Raw genomic sequence first — 17,641 nt, forward strand, 5'->3', positions numbered from 1 at the left:
CCAAAAACCGCATGGAGCCGCGTGCTGGGTGCAGATGAGCCATTCTGCCTCTCTTGAATCAGGATTGTGTTTGATCTGCGACTAAACTAGCCAAAAAATGATCTCAAACCGCACAAGGCCATTGGCTGGAGCTGAGCTGCACGCTGAAATCAGGGATGAACTCTCTAAACTCACCTTGAAGATGCGTTTTAGTGTTGGAGATTTGCGTTTTGGATTTGTCTCCGGAAAGCTAATGTTGGATTCATCAAAAGGCCACAAGAGCAGTTGTTGAACACCACCACACTGCAACAAAATTCAATGTGATAAAATCCAACAACCATAGTAGATGCAGAAGGCAAAGGGTATATAATCAAACTATCAGTGCTAATGGTGCTATAGCTCGAGAGCGTGATAGTCCTCTGGTGTTAATGGTAATATCAATGGCAGACTAGTGTCGGCCTTGTTTGAGGATTGAAGCATTAGCTTTTGCATAGTCTGTTGGGCTCTTTAGGTTGCGGTTATCCAGCTGATAAAAGGAAAATCAATATTCCAGGCTCAACGGGCTCAAAAGGTTTCCCCATACTTTTTGTTTGAAAAAATCTCAAAATTTTGAAATTCGAAAAATTATAGTGCGCAAAATGTGAGACCAGCATGCGAACAAACCAAAGATTTTCAGTCAACTTTAGCTGATTCAGTGATACAATAATAAAATAAAACAAATACAACACAAGCTCTCAATAAAATAAAGGTCAAATGCCTGATTAATCTTGATTTATTTTGCTCCCACGTTATCAAGGATTCTTTGAGAGTATTACAAAAAGTTGTAACTGCGATTTCAACGCTCGGAGCTCAGAGTTGTGCACCTGTTTTCAAAATTCCAATTCCAGTGTGGAAAACTGACATGTGATTACCCGTAGTCATCTGGCGAATCACAGCACGCGCTTTGCTGGGTTGTCATACTAACAATGTCACTTTCCGGTGCTGCGAGTTGGGGTCCACAGGTTTGTCTCCCACTGCTGAAGGGTGTTTTGGTGCGGTATCAGGTGCACAAAAAGTGCAGAAATTGAGCATGAGAATGAAAAATTGGTATGATATAATCTGTATTATATATCCAGCCCAATTAGTATCAAAAGTGTAGTCAAATAATCAACAACCATTTGCTAATTGATTGATCATTGAAAAGGGATCTAGCGTATTTACCAGGAATTCCTCAGTTTTAATCATATTTTTTTAAAAACCCGTGAGCTAGTTTAACATAATTTCAATTCATGTGTATTGATTTTGTATTAATTCATTTTAAATGGTATTATTGGTCCAATTTATGATTTGTTACTGATTTTGAATTAAATTTGCAAAAATATGGTCAATCTTTGATTTCCAATTTTCGAACTAATTTTCAATTCATTTTCAATTCATTTTCAATTTGTTTTTTATCTTTTCTTTTTTTTTCTCAAAAAAAAGATTTTGGAAAAAGAAAGATAAAGAAAAAAAATAACTGAATAACTTTTTACTTTATTTGAGTAGGTAGGTGAGTAGGTTTATTTTGAATTTAGCATTTAATTAAAAAAGTAATAATCATTCAATTAATATTTTTTTGCAATCTTATTATCTTTTTTAAATTAATTATTAATTAAATCAATTACTTTAATTACCTTATTCGTCTCAATTCTATTATTTATTTTCCTCATTTACTCGATTTTAACTTTCATTTTAAGCTCCTTTTTTATATGAATCAGAAGATTCAATATCTTTGTTTTGTTTTTCGTTTTGGCTTCCAAGTCTAATCTTAATCTTTGCTAATGATTCAATACAAACTCAATGATTTTCACTTTTAAAATTCTTCACAACTTCCAAAACCTCTGGATATATTACATATATCTCAAACCACCCTTCTCCAGCAGCCAATCACACCTCTTCCTTCTACTTTTATCTACAACGGTTATAATGTAAACAAGTGCTAATGTATTTTCAGTGTGTTTAAATGGCCAAAATCTTCGCAAAGCAGCACAGTCAAAAGCTAAATGGAAACATCATAAGTTTTACAGCAACTTTCTCCAAAGCTTCTGCTGTAGGTCTCTGACTTTTGAGCCATTCTGCTCTTAAACTTCGCTTTCCAAATGGATTCAAACCTAATGTGGGTCATTTATTGGTCGACCTTCAATTTCAACCTAAAAACTAACATTTATCACTGAACAGTGCAAACACTTCCTTTCAGTTCAGCTACTTTCAGAATTTAGATAGCAAAACCTTTTTTTCTCAATTCATTCCCCAGATACAGCAACAACTTTCACAAAACATTCATTTTTACATCAGTTTCAATTGTTTTTCCTGCCTTTATCTTCCTCAGTTTCTCTTATCGTTTTTTGCTGCGATTCGTTTTACTTATTAAGCATTCTGTAAAATATAAATTGTAATTTGCGATTTACCATTTACAATTTACCATTTTAGATTTTATATTTTATATTTTATATTTTTGAATTTTGAATTTTAAATTTTGAATTTACAATTTCTAATTTCTAATTTCTAATTTCTAATTTCTAATTTCTAGTTTCTAGTTTCTAATTTTCAATTCTCATTTTCACATTTTTGCTTTTGCTCATTTTTACAAAAATTCGCTCTCTTGTGTTTATAGTTTTACTGGTTTTTTTTGTCTATTATTTTATTAAATTTTATATAATTTTTTAATTATTAAACACTCTTTCAATTACTTCAAAACAGATATATATAGCAACTGTTTTTTCCTTATTTTATCTCATCTCGTTGTTTTGTAAAATCTCTTTACATTAAATAATATTTCTTCTGCTTTTCTTTTTTTTTTTAATTCCTCTTCCTCATTCTGCTACTATATTGTCAAACTATCTTTATAATAGCATATCTTTAAGATCCAAAAAAAAAAGATTAAAAATAAAATGCTTTCAAGTGTCGATACCAATTTATTCGATCAAGTTTCCGATTTAACTGCTGTTATGTCGATAAGCTCATCTTACAACTCCTACAATAATAATAACAATAATAACTATAGCACTAATAGCAAACATTTCACATCTATAGCTAACATGTTAGAGAAACAATACTCATCCAGTACTGAAACATTTATCTCTTCTTCAGAGACAAATACTGTCAATGATAACAGTTTCAACACCTTCATTTCCCAAGAAAAACTAGTTCTAAGATTGACTCCTCATGAAATCAATATGATAAGAAATTCCTGGGCTTTAGTATTAAGCGACAATGATTCAGACATATCCGATGATGAAGATGATAATGAAGATAGATTATACCAAAAGATTCATAGAAACCAAAAAAGCAAATCATCTGTAAATCCCACTAATAATGATAATAATAGTAATCGTTCCTTTGGTCCTAAGATTAAAGCAATGGCTTCTTCCTTGTTCTGCCTTCAATTTTATCAGAATTTATTATCAATGGACCCTGAATTGGAAAGAATATATCCCTCTATAAAACATCAAGCTGTTGCTTTCTCTGGTGTATTAGGTACAGCAATTACAACCTTGGAAAACTTGTCTGTATTGGACGACTATTTAATTCAATTGGGAAGAAGACATGCTAGAATCTTGTGTATTGAACCCTCTCATTTTGAACTCATGGGTGAAGCATTCTTAAAGACTTTACAAGACAGATTTGGCGTCGCATTCTCAGTCGAATTAGAAGACGTTTGGGCAAGATTATACTCATATTTAGCGAATACAATGCTTCAAGGTGGTGATGATCCAGTGATTAAATTCGACGATAATAATAACCAAATTGATTTATTTTCTTTGAAACCTTACACCACTGCTTTAAGTTCTCAGTCTCAACCTCTTTTGAATGGAAATTCGATTCCTCATTCAATCTCAAGTCCAACTTCAATCAATTCCCCTTTCATTTACACAATTAATACCAATGATTTCATTGAGCCAAGTTCAAGTCATATAATCAATTTTAATGAACCAATAACCCCAACTTTTGCTAATAACATTGAATTTGGCCTTAGAAGACCTACTCAGGATTTATATATCCCAACAAACGACCACCAGGAAATTAATATCTTAAGAGAGAATAATAATAACATTAACATTAACATTAACGCAAAAGAAAACAACCTCAATAAGTTTGCAACAAATTTTGTTCACACTTTTAAATCAAAGAAAAATAGCAACAATCCTATTAATAATGAAAATAATGAAAATGGTAATTTGAACGAACAACAGATCAAAGAAGAGTATTTGCAACCAAATAATAATATAAAGAATATTCCAAGATCAATGTTTAATAGTTTCCATAAACGTTCTCTTTTAAGAAAAAGACTGGTTCTTGCTTAGATATAATAATGATTATAAATTAAAAATATTGTTGCTTTTGTTAAATTCTCTCTTTGCATTTTTCTGGTTTTCATTTTCTGATTTCTCTTTTTTTTATCAACAAATTTGTATTAATAACTTGTTTACGTTTCTTCTTTCTATTGAATTATAAATTATAGAATTTCAACAATTAATTTTATGCTTATTATGACTCTTTTCTTACTATTTTTTTTCTTTGTTTTTCTTGCTAGACATAAAAATTATTACCATTTTTGATGATTTCTCATCATTTTCAGGTTAAATTAATTTATAGATTTTTGTTTATAATTTATTATTTTTTTATATAATTGAAAGTTTTAGATTTCAATTAAATTCTTTTTTGTATTCAATAAATATTCAAATGAATTTAAATTTTGTTATCTTCCTATTATTTTCCTATTGTATTTTCATTACTATTTTGTTAGTAATTTGATTTACGTGTAAAAATTGTAAAGTATATATAATGGCATGTTTTTGATCTGACAATATCTTTATTGCTGAATTAATTAACTCAAATAATTTGCAAAAAACTGCAAGAGAGCAAAGCAAAAACACAAAAAATTTGAAAAGAGGAGCATTAATGGTTGAAAAACAATACAACAAGGACAAAACTAACCAACTAACTCAAATCTTCAAGAGCCAAAATTACCAAGTGACCAAGTAACCAAATATCGAAATACCCAAATTTGCCAAATCGAAATCTGAAAATCAAAAAAATAAAAATAACATCAGTATAAGATTCAATCTGCTGGTCTTAGGTTTCTACGTAAATTCTTTGATTAAAAAACGAGCATCATATAATCTAATGAATTTCAGGTCTTCAGATCTGACCCAGAACACTGGAAGGGGGACCTGTAAGCTATTGTTTATTGTTGGTAACCGGGCAAAAGAAAAACAGTGCCGAATACTGATACTAAGTTCTCTCAGTTCTCTTTATTGTTGGTTGTTTATTGAAAACATTGTTCATCATCTTCAAAACAGGTTCTTCTTATTCCAATCAACAAAATTTCTGAAAAGGGAAAAAACGACAATTGCTGTTTGTGCCATATTTGTGGATACAACGCATACATACATGTAAACACGTACAACACATTGTTTCCATGCAAGTGGTAGCTACAGATTCTGCGTATTACTATGTATACTACTGTTGATAGTGCATTACTACCTTATTTCTGATAGCAACCATCAAGACGGCTCCAAATTCTGTGGAATCCCGTGTTTTGGCGACAAAAAACTGCAACCTTAAAACAGGCAGCTGAAGGAAATAAGTACAAATCAAGGAAACTAAGAGGAAATAAATTAAGAAACTGGTTGCCTGTAATTACAACCAAAAAAATGATTATGATTAGAAACATAGCAAGAGGATGCTCCACCAGAGCGCCTGCAGCTCTAGCGGCTTCCCTTCTGCACAGCAGGCTCCTCAGCAACTGCTACAACCTCTCACACTCCAATATGCCCAACAGTACCCATCTCAGCTTCAGGCTGGATTTTAGAAAATGCTACTCCAAAAGCACTGGTGGTGAAGAAATCCCCAACGAAATTGAAAAGTTATCCTCCAACGAGTACCACAAGATATCGGACCTCTATCTCGAGACCCTTTTCGACAACTTGGAGTTGATCAGCGAGCTAGACGAGAACATTGACGTGGAATACAGTGATGGGGTCATGACGTTGGAGCTCAGCAACGTAGGGACCTACGTTATCAATAAACAACCTCCCAACAAGCAGATCTGGCTCAGCAGCCCCATCTCGGGTCCCAAGCGATTCGACTACGATGCTCCCTCTGGCAAATGGCTCTCGCTCAGAGATGGTTCCATCTTGGGCAACATCCTCCGAACAGAAATTAGCAACGCCCTCCATAGCAAGCACACATTGGAGGGAATTGACGACTAAGGCTAGTGCTAGTGCTAGTGCTGGTGCTTCTTCTGCCTCTTCTGAGTTACTGCAGTGTAAATAGTTCTCTTCTCTCTAATCAACGCTTCAATATTTCCACTCCGGAAAATGCGCACTGATTGGCCAACGAGCAAAATCTCACACTTTCTAAAATGCAAATTTTTTTTTACCTCTTTCTCTCTCTCAACCTTCAAATGCAATCAGTATACTTGATGAATTTATTAGCCTAGGAACATATAAGCATTTAAATCCCTACTTCATCAATTTATATTTATTCATTGATATATCTCTTTTTGTGTGAATTTATATAAATATCTCTAGTTTTATGTTTCCGAACAACAACCAATACCAGTACCATAATTACCACAATCAACAAAGCTATCGTTATCATCTGAGAACCCAAAGAAACCAAAAAAACCAAAAAAACCAATACATTAACAATAATCAAAATAATTATAACGCTCAATTAGAAAATAACAGAAATAACTCCTATTTTTCCTTCTATTTTTCGCTATTTCTTTATTTTTGTCTACTAGTAATCTCGCTAAATCTATTATTTTACAACTCTCTAACTTCTAATTTTTTACTAGTATCAAAAAAACGTATCAATTCGTTTTTGGAAAAAATAGCTTATTTTATTAACTATAAAATGTCAAATTACTTTAACTCTACCTCATTGACCCCCTTTAATCTTAACAACTTGAATAACAGATTCAGTAGTGGCAACACATATTCAAACTATAGCAGCAACATTGATAATAATAATACAAACACTTCTAGCAACAAAAGACAGGCTGACAAAGAAACTATTCATTTAAAGAGAAAAGCTGTTAAAAGAGGTGGGCTAGTTGGTGGTCTAACTAACGATGGCAACACCTGCTTTATGAACTCGGTTTTGCAATCTTTATCCTCTTCAAACCAACTAAACAATTACTTGAATGACCAGATTTTAATTAAAAACTCTCAATCTCAAATTAATGAATTATCATTCACTAAATCTTTATTAAATTTAATCAATAAACTAAACTCAAAGCATGGCAAAACTTTAAAAGAATACAACGTCCAGTCTTTAGTCAAAAAGATGTCAAATGGTTTTGAAAAACATCGTTTTTTGGGAATTTATAATCAAGAAGACGCCCAGGAATTTTTCCAGTTTATTTTAAATCAGTTGGAAAAAGAAAAAAAAATTTTAACCTCAAATAACAGCAAAAGTTCAGAAAGTTTACCTGAAGACAATAATGAAAAATTCATTGAAAAAAATGATTCAATGATCATGGGCCTAAAAAATATCGGTTTCCTAGGTCCAGTTTATGTTCCTGCTCTACAAATTGATCCCTCAATAACTAATGGCGAAAACAAAGTCTACAAATTAAATTTACTCACTCCTGTTGATGGTGTTAATGCTGAAAGAATTGGCTGTTTAAATTGTGGCGAAACCGGTGGAATAAGATACTCAGTTATAAGTGGATTTTCACTAAATTTACCCAATTCAATTGATAATTTTAACTATTCTTACAACTACAATAGAAGAAATCAGAACAACTCAATATCTTTAATTGATTTATTGAATGATTATATAAACGAGGAAATCATTGAAAATGTTGAATGCAATAGATGTGGCTTAACCTCGATTGAAAGCACTTTGGAAACTGAGTTATCTAATATTTTAGATCAAAAAAGATCTTTATTATCTGATAAAAAGATGGAAAAAAATAAGGTTAATTCCAAAAATAATAACGGCAATAACAAAAAAAACGATAATGATGATAATGGTAATAATAATAATGAAGAACAGCTTAAAAAAACTTTGGCTAATCTAGATAAATATATCAATTTATTAAGACTAAGAACGGAAGCAATTAAAACGGAATTGGCTAAACCTATTATTAATGATGACATTTATAAAAAATTGAAAAATAAAAATAGAATTAAAAAGACATCAAAATCCAAGCAAAGTTTTATTGAAAGACCACCGGCTTTATTACCAATCCATATTAATAGATCAGTATTCAACTATCAAACCGGGACAGTGGCTAAAAACAATATAAATATTGATTTCCCGCTAAAATTGGATTTGAATGATTTTGTAGCTGTTGATAAAGATATTAATACTGATGCAAGAAAATCAATGAGAATACAAGATGAATTAAAAATTTTGAGGCAACAATTGATTGATAATGAAATTGAATCTATTAATGTAAACAATGAAATAAGTGAAAATAGTGAACGAAATAAAGAAAATAAAGAAAATGAAGAAAACGAAAAGGAGAATGATAATACTGATGGTATTCAAGTGAATAATATTAACAACTTATCACTAGAAACTAAATCCAAAATTGAGAAAATTGAATTGAAATTAAAAGATAATTACCATCCCAATCTAGTTTATAACTTAAAGTCAGTGATTTTACATTATGGTACTCATAACTATGGGCATTATACGGCGTATAGAAAACACAGGGGAATTTGGTGGGATATATCAGATGAAGACGTGTCTGTTGCAACTGAAGAAGAAGTATTAAGAGCTCATGGTGTATTCATGTTATTTTATGAGGTTGATAATCATGAAGATGATGAGTTTGATAAAGATAACTTGATAATTGAGGAAGATGAAGAAGATATTAAGGAGAAGGAGGTTATTATTGATAACCCTAATTATAATCCAAATGATGATAGTGATGATAGCCTTGGCAGTGAGACTAATCATTTCCGTAATGATAGAAATGTTTCTGGTAACTATCGTAATAATAAGGATAATACTAATAGCAGTGGTATAAGTAATAATGAACTTAGCGACTATGAGATTAATAGTGAAAATACTGAAGATAATGATAGTGATTATCAAGAAAATCACCATGAACAACAGCATGATCAAAGCGATAGATCTGGAAATGATGTTAGCCTTGACCATGAATTAAAAAAGTTGAATGATAAAAACCAGAGCAATAAATCATTAAGTGGTGATTCAATTGATTCTGAACAAAATGCTATAACACTTGCATCAGCTAATTTATAGTGAATTATGGCTAATTAAATGGTGTCAATTGAATAATATTGGATGGCTAGATGGTTAGATTTGCCTAGTTAGATTCATGTAATCAATAATAAGTAATTCGTAATATAAGTAGATTAAACAAGTTTCTATACTATTTTGCACAAATAATTGCCATTTGATAAGAGTAATTGGACTACAAAAGAAGCCGGTTCATTATTTTCTGAAGGATCAATCAGTTTCATGATTTCAGCTATCAAAAACCAGTTGAATCAAATTGAATCAAGTTGAATCTTTCGATAAATTGAATCTTTTGATAAATTGAACGTATCACAATAAAAACTAATTACCATGAGTATGGTCAAAGTACGGTAATGCAGTATCCAGCAAAACCACGCATTATAACATACAACCACTGAATTATACGTAAAGGCCACCAGCGCGGTTTAAATGCATGACGTAATCCAAGTAATTGGCCAATGAGCGTTTGTCGTGTGGCGCCCCGCATTTCTGGGATTAAAAGTATGTCGAAACTAGATATGCCAACTCCGGCACGCATGACTGCCCCGCTGGATCACAACTGAGAGACAAAGTGTTATGATTTGCGGGCAGATGCGTGAAAAATTTTCCCGAGTGACGGTACCGTTGCAAAAGTAGAGGGGTTTGGTGCGGCAGATCTGCGCGTGTCTCCCAAACAGCCTTGAATATCCCATTCCTACAGCCCGTCTACGCAGAAACACCGCGATTGCCGCTTTGGGAATCCAGGATTTTAAGTGAAGAGATGTTTTTTTTCTTCTTTTCCTTTTCTTCTTTTTTATTTTGGCAAAACGAACAGAATCGTAATTCAAATTAAAATATAATCAGCTATTTTAATTTAACTCCAGATTAAAAAGTTTCTTTATTTATTTTATTTTATTTTATTTTCTTTATTTTATTTTATTTTCTTTAATTTTCTTTATTTATTTGTTTAATTTCTTTTCTTTCTTACTCCTTTTGTTTTTGCTTTTTTATCACTTTGGTTTAGTTTTGTTAAGTTTTTATTAATTGGTTTTTTTATCAACTTTTCATTCAAGTTTTGAAATTTTTTTAATTGACTATATCATTAATTAATTCCATACCAGTTTCCATTTCTATCTTATTTCTAAGTTTTGCTTCAATTGTAATTCATTAATTTATTATCTACATTGGTCAATTTCAATTAGAAGATTTTTCAAAGGAAAAAGCTAGATCAAATCAGATCAGATCAAATCAAATTAACTCAAAAAAAAATAGGAGAAACCACCTACTATATTTTTTTTCGATCTCAATAACTAAACGCAATAATATCAACGTTATATTTTCATAAAGATATTTCTATTAATAACCTCAATAATTTCTTTCTTTCAGTTTTCAATCAAGTAATCAATCTTCAACTCAAATTATTTTGTATAATAATTATTTATTTTAATTAAAAAAATTATTAAGGGACATTTTTTAATTAAATCATTTTTTCAAATCATATTATATCTATATCAAATCATCTTAATTATTATTTATTTACTTACTTACTTATCTCTTTATCTGTTTAATTTATAACCATATTTATCTTTTTCTATTATTCTTATTCTTATCAATAATATCTTAAATACCTACTATATCCTTCCAAAATGAGTACTGATCAACAACAAGCCCAACAAATTCAACCTCCTGTTTCTATCTCTGTTTCAGATCAAGATCAACAACAAGCTCAACAACAAGCTCAAAATCAAATCCAAAATCAACCTCAAAATCAACAACAACAAGATGAAAACTCTCAAGCTCAACAAGCTCAACAACAACCTGAGGTCATTCCTGCTAATGCCACCGAAGGTGGTCGTGAGGTTTCAAATAAAATCCTTTATGTAGGTGGTTTGTCTAAAACCGTCACTGAAGATATTTTAAGAGACGTATTTGCTGTCAATGGTCAAGTTGAATCTATTAAAATTCTATTTGATAAAAATAAACCTGGCTTTAATTATGCCTTTATTGAATATGATAACCCACAGTCTGCTGAAATAGCTAAACATAATCTTAATGGAAAAGTTATTAATAACTTTGAAATTTCTATTAATTGGGCTTATCAATCCCAACAAGCTAAAAATTCAGAATCCTCTTTCAATATTTTCATCGGTGATTTATCCTCTGAAGTTAATGATGAATTACTAGCCAAATCCTTTTCAAGATTCCAATCAATGATTCAAGCTCATGTAATGTGGGACATGCAAACAGGTAGATCAAGAGGTTATGGTTTTGTCTCATTCTCTGATCATGGCGACGCTGAAAACGCAATTAAAACAATGAATGGCGAATGGATTGGTGGTAGAACCATTCGTTGTAATTGGGCTTCTCATAAACAAAACCAAAATATTCATGCTCAAAACAATTTCCAAATGAATCAAAATTCTCTACCTCAAAACAATAATTTAAATAATCTAAATTTAAATCAACAACAACAACAACAACAACAGCAACCTGGTGCGGCTCCAAATAACTTGCCAAATAATTCAAACAATTCAAGCAATATCAACGGCATTCAAATGACTGGCTTACCACCCATTCAATCCTATGAAATGGTTTTAAGACAAACTCCTTCATGGCAAGCCACTGTCTATTTGGGTAATTTAGCCCACTACACAACTCAAAATGAATTGATTCCTCTTCTACAAAACTTCGGTTACATTGTTGACTTCAAATTCCATCCTGACAGAGGTTGTGCTTTTGTTAAATATGATTCTCATGAAAGAGCCGCTTTAGCAATTGTTCAATTAGCTGGCCTTAGTGTTAATGGCAGACCTTTGAAATGTGGTTGGGGAAAAGATAGACCACCTCAATATAATAACTTTGGCCGTGTTATGTATGGTGCTCAACAACGTTAAGTTGTTTATATTGATGAAAAAGGTTTTTTCAAAAAAAAAATTAATATAAAATTAATAAAATTGAAAGTAATCCCAAAAAATCAAAAAAATACAAAATTATCCAAAAAATTCTTATAAAAAATTCAAAAAAAATTCAAAAAAACTCAAAAAAACTCAAAAACACAAAAAAAAAAATTCAAAAAAAATTTATCTAGATGAATATTTTATTATATTTTCTATCGTTATTATCTTTTTTTATTATTTCTATTGTTTTTACTATTTTTATCATTTTTATTTTTATTTTTAATTTGATTACTATTACTATCCTTTTATTTATTAAATAAGTTGATTTTTTTTATTATTTTTAACAATGCTGCTTAATTTTTTTTAAATAAATCAATTTTTATTAATTTTATAAATATTTTTTTTTTCTTTTATTCTTTTTCTTTTCTTTATTCTTCTCAATTTTTTTAACCTAGGTTTTCTAGTATTGTTATTTGTTTGGTCATTATCTTTATTTGAATTTGCTTAATGATATTTTTATTAGGTTTTTCAATATGAGTTGAAATATATTGATTTTTGATTTTTTTTACCAATTTTTCTTATTTTTCTTATTTTTCTTATTTTAATTTTTTTTTTTTTTTTTTTGCTTTTCTATTAGTTATACTGTATCTAAAGATCTGTGATTTTTTTTATCTATTATAAAATTTTCATTCGAAAATGTATTAAGTTTCAATAAATATTATCCTGAAATATGTTATTTTAAAATCTTTAGAGATAAAAAAAAGAGCGAAAAAAAGGGGAGAGGAACTGAATAATAATAATAATGATAATCAAAGTTAAAAGAAAAAAATATCATCTCATGCCAATAAAGTAGAATAAAAAAAACAACAGAAACAGAATTAGAGAAATGATCTATTATACAATAAAATGGTAGCAACACTTTTTCTTTATGCACACTAAATTATGAGCCAAATTGAACCTGCTATTAGTGACAAGCCAACAACAGCAGTTATTATTGAGGCTCCAACAATATCAGCAGTATCTATGGATAAAGCTTTATTAGCTTCAGATCCAAGGTCTTCGGTTCCAGCAGCAGGATCACCCTCAGATGAACCACCAGAAGAAGCAGTGTATGGAGCAGGAAGGTCATTTATTCTTAAGTTCTGCATCACCTCCAAGGCAGACATTTGCTCACCCAAGCCCCAAAATCCATCCCATCCACCATAAAACCAGTTGATACCACAGGTATGACCATCAGTGCCCCCTGAACAAGAAGAGGCAGCACCTAGAGCTGAGACTCTTAACAACTCGTAAACCTGATTGTATGTCGAAGGAACCATCAACGCTGTGTAACCCAAAAATCTCGAGAAATAAGCCTTAAAAGATCTTTGATCGTTATTACAAGTACCAATTCCCTGACAAGCGGCTTCGTACATCACAGAATTGTTGAAGAAAACAGCTGAACCATCCAATAAGTTCTGGGTTCTGTTCAACCACTTTTCTTCTCCAGTGACATTATACAAGAATGCTGCTCCACCAAGAAACAAGCCTTGATTGTAAGTCCACTGTAATTTGGAAATATTCTGACAATTGTTATCGATGGTAGCCCCATCATAAACAAACCACCAGTCGTCAGTTGTTATGAAATCCACAGAGACCATCCAGTCCCACACCATCTCACACCATTCGATATATGTGCTGTTGCCGGTGTATCTAGCCAATCTGGCACCGATTTGGAACAAGCAACCATTTGAAACCGAATTTTTATAGTCATAACCTGAATTCCACTGGAAAATCTGCCATCTTAGACCCCCACCACAATTGTCAGTGTCCCATCTATAAGCTATGGTGTTGAAAACAGCCTGTGCTAAATACAACCAGCCAGGTTCGTCGTCTGAAGGATTTGTAAAGTTTTTTTCAGCAGCACTCATGACAGCTAAACCCCAAAAGCCTTGATCATCATTACCTTCAGTGGTCGACTGATTTGATGGAACATAGTCCCAATTATCGCCCACTTGAAATAGTAAAGCTTGTTTTGTGATATTCGCATAGGTATCATTTTCCATAAAGTACCAGTAATCAACCATGGAGCCCCATGCTCCACCAGCTTCCCACCAATAGTATGGATCAGAGAACATACCAATAGTTTCACCGTAATCCAAGCCGTTATAGTAATCCATCAACCCATCAGCTACAAGAGCTGTTGCCTGCTTTAAGCTGTCTAAATCATCAGGATTCAAATCAAGGCCATATGAAAAAGTCACCGCAACAAGAAGATAGAATAGTATTTTCAAAAAATTCGTTTTCATTTTCAATTTGAAATAATATGATATCAAAAAAAGATAGAAAATAATTCTTTTATTGAAGTATTATAAAGAAATATTTGATTGAAAATACGGAGTATGAGATATCGGATGTGTTTAAAAAATGCTGAGAATGAGTTAAATCTTGGAAGGAATTATTAATAGAATTAGAAGCTTTTTAATAATAGGTTTAAGAAATCCGTCCTGCACGCCACGTGAAATAATCTTGAAGCTTGTGTTGCAGAGTACCTGCAGAGACGGAATTGGTATCCGCAGGCCCGGCCGTTTCCTTTCGTGATGAATTGAATTGTCGTGAATGTTTCGAGCCAATGGTTTTTCTTTTTGTTGTGAGTTATTACATTCTTCAAATACATTGTACTCAAATCTATGTCAATAGTAGTATTTAGAAATAGTTATGACGTTGGTAAAGCTAGAAACAGCTTCAACGTTTTCAGAATCCAAAAATCATATTTCCCTTTATGGAACTTAAAACTGGACAGTTTTTGTATTTGCAAATCAAGTACTGAGCACGTACCTATACAGAGCAGCATTTTTGATTCGGGATTTTATATTTTCCAGTTTCTACAAAATCGGCAATAAATGATTGTTCGGTGACCGATATACACAGCTTTACCTGATAATACCTGACAATACCTTTTTCAATTACCGTGCAAGCTTGGCTATGGACTCAAACACCTAACTGATTCCAAACAAATTTCAAATTTGTTCTGGCTGACAATTAACTTGCTTTCATTTAACAGCATGTTTGAAACCAATGTTTAAATATTTTGACTATCCAAGGAAACTTAATTTAAAAAAATCACAAATCATGGAAAGTAATAGAAAAAACAAGTATTTAATCGTTTTAATTCACAGCATCATTTTATAATTGAATATGAATATAATACAGTGTTCTATTGTAAATATTGTACTGATTGTAGATATATTAATTACATAAAAAGCTGATCCACTGAAAAATAGTATTTGATCACTTTTTTTTTATCAAAGTAGTTGTTATTTATATATTTTACAAAACATTAATGTGTATTTAGATAATAGTTACGTTCCTAATGGTCTTATAATTATGTGTTCTATACTAGTCATAATTTATAAAAAAACAAAAACAAATAAGGTGTATTGATTATGTTGATAATTATATTTTATGTAATTAATATATCTAGTTTTTTTGATAGGTTTATTTTCTTTATTTTCTTCAGTCTTGAATTGATTATTTTATTTGAAGACAATAAATCCAATTTATTTATTTTTTTTATTTATAGATTTAAATTATAGATTTTGAAAAAAATAGTCAATCAAATATAATAAAAACCAATCAAAAAAACCAGAAGCTAGTAATACGACGACGACAATCTCCACACTTTTCATCAATTGTAATTTGGTAGATTTATTCAACTACAGTGCCGCGAACTGATTCTATTAAAGCCATTATAGTGTCTGGATAGCCCGTATAATAATTCAGTGGTTTTATGGTGTTGAATTTAATTAATAAACTACTATTAAAAAAAACAACCAAATAAACATAAGTGACAAGAATGCTACTTTATATACTATTCACATTGAGTAATAAATATTTATTGATTTGGTAGAGGCTATACCAAGCTTTTGTTTTCATTATTTGAATCAGCTCCTAATCAAGAAAACCCTGAATTTGTTATAGGAATACCCAATATTCTGTCTTTAGTATTGAAATTAAACCATACAGTAAGTTCCTCTGGTCAGCTGAAACGACTATTGATTACACTTGATAAAACAGTAGGACAATATAGGGAATACATACTGGCCTTCTTGGTTGAAATGTTTTCTATTTCTTAAACTAATTTCCGTCCCAAATTTCACTTTCTGATCCTGTTTTATTTAAGAATTAAGATCAGAAGTTATACCTTAAGACAGTTGTAAGACTTATTTGTGGATATGATGTTTTGTTAAGATCTGAGAAAGAAAAAAAGAAAGGCAAATATGTAGGAAGTTTGATTAATTTTAACATTTTTACATTAGTCATGGCAATTTGTAGTTGTTTGTGATGGGTTTTTAAATGTTAGAATTGAGTCTCTTCTAAACATGTCCATAGTTTTGAACCAATACACTAATTTTTAAATTGAATGTAAATTAGATTATATATTTTAAACTAAATAAGTCAAAAAATAAAACAATATTCAAGACACCAACAATCACAATCTCTATTTCCTCTAGTTTCAAATTGAGCTCGGTTGGCTTCAGGTAGAGTCTGATTTATTAGGCTATTATTGTTGTCCCCAAATGCAATATCTATGGACTCGTTTATGATCAGTTCAGCTTGTAGATATTGATTTTAAACTTGTGAAGAACTTTTAGCATTAGTTTTTTGAGATTTAGTATCAGCTGTGGTTTGTTTATTATTGTTGTAATCAAATTGGGTCATAGGTAATGTGTATCAGTCATATTGTCATCTATTGAAAATTGATTTTGTATTTACTGCAAGAATATGAAAATTAACCCAATAATTTTTTTTATAAAATCAGCTATAACTGACAATTGGTAGTAGATATTCTTTTGAGTATTTTATATCAAAAATCCCTGTATTTATATTACTGCTAAACTCAAGGTGTGAATCAAAAAACCCTTGAGTCCAACCAATGTATCTGGGTCTTTTGAAAAAAAAAATTTCAGTCCACAGATATATCTATGGGCTTGATCTAAATCAAAATGTCTCTTTTTTAAAAACTTTTTTGATGCTTATTTTGTATTAATCGAATCAATTTTATTTATTTTTCAATTAACATAAGCCACCCAGATATTACTTAATAATAATGTTAGGATAATGGAAAAAGGATAAAAACAACCACATTCTGAAATTACAAGTCATTTAGAAATTAAAGAAATTATTGATTTCATTAAGGGTCTAATAGAAACTAGATAGAAGTTTATCTATTTACGTGAATCAGTACATTGGTTGCAATCTATTGTAATTGTATTTTTAAGGTGTTTGGCTTTTAAAGTCAAACTAAAAATGCCGTGAGGAAAGTATTGTATAACATATCTATGTTACACAATTGAAAAGTATAACTTCAAATATCAACATATTAAATGTTAGCACTTTTTCTGTAAATTTCTTGCTAAACATCAGTGATTTTTATCAAATTGGGTACCTGCGTACATCACTTATTTTTAAGAATATTTTTGAATAATCAAGACTGGATGCTATAATCTTCTAAGCAGCAAAAAAATGAATTTTTTATTAAGGATTTCTTATAAAATGAG

At 30.8% G+C, this 17,641-nt stretch overlaps 5 protein-coding genes across 5 annotated transcripts; 4 read left to right on the forward strand and 1 right to left on the reverse strand.

Moving 5' to 3' along the window:
• Window positions 1-2,775: 2,775 nt before the first annotated feature.
• ASCRUDRAFT_75804 (globin-like protein) lies at window positions 2,776-4,355 on the forward strand. The gene has a single exon (XM_020193223.1). It carries the CDS (start codon window positions 2,889-2,891, stop codon window positions 4,299-4,301), a length of 1,413 nt encoding a protein of 470 aa, XP_020047377.1. The 5' UTR covers window positions 2,776-2,888; the 3' UTR covers window positions 4,302-4,355.
• A 1,416-nt stretch (window positions 4,356-5,771) lies between these two features.
• YFH1 (ferroxidase) lies at window positions 5,772-6,212 on the forward strand (the record flags this gene model as incomplete). Its single annotated transcript, XM_020190562.1, has 1 exon — window positions 5,772-6,212. The coding sequence occupies one exon, from the start codon at window positions 5,772-5,774 to the stop codon at window positions 6,210-6,212; it is 441 nt and encodes a 146-aa protein (XP_020047378.1).
• Window positions 6,213-7,038: 826 nt separating this feature from the next.
• On the forward strand, window positions 7,039-8,847 carry UBP1 (ubiquitin-specific protease UBP1; the record flags this gene model as incomplete). Its single annotated transcript, XM_020189744.1, has 3 exons — window positions 7,039-7,865; window positions 8,055-8,434; window positions 8,576-8,847. Coding segments are annotated over 3 exons (1,479 nt in total), but the record flags the coding sequence as incomplete, so codon positions are not given.
• A 1,821-nt stretch (window positions 8,848-10,668) lies between these two features.
• Window positions 10,669-12,276, forward strand: PUB1 (Pub1p). The gene has a single exon (XM_020189228.1). The coding sequence runs from the start codon at window positions 10,851-10,853 to the stop codon at window positions 12,096-12,098; it is 1,248 nt and encodes a 415-aa protein (XP_020047380.1). The 5' UTR covers window positions 10,669-10,850; the 3' UTR covers window positions 12,099-12,276.
• Window positions 12,277-13,036: 760 nt separating this feature from the next.
• ASCRUDRAFT_34864 (glycoside hydrolase family 76 protein) lies at window positions 13,037-14,389 on the reverse strand (the record flags this gene model as incomplete). Its single annotated transcript, XM_020190557.1, has 1 exon — window positions 13,037-14,389. The coding sequence occupies one exon, from the start codon at window positions 14,387-14,389 to the stop codon at window positions 13,037-13,039; it is 1,353 nt and encodes a 450-aa protein (XP_020047381.1).
• Between the last annotated feature and the right edge of the window lie 3,252 nt (window positions 14,390-17,641).

The sequence above is a fragment of the Ascoidea rubescens genome (assembly GCF_001661345.1).
Source record: "Ascoidea rubescens DSM 1968 unplaced genomic scaffold ASCRUscaffold_6, whole genome shotgun sequence".
NCBI classification, from domain to species: domain Eukaryota; kingdom Fungi; phylum Ascomycota; class Saccharomycetes; order Ascoideales; family Ascoideaceae; genus Ascoidea; species Ascoidea rubescens.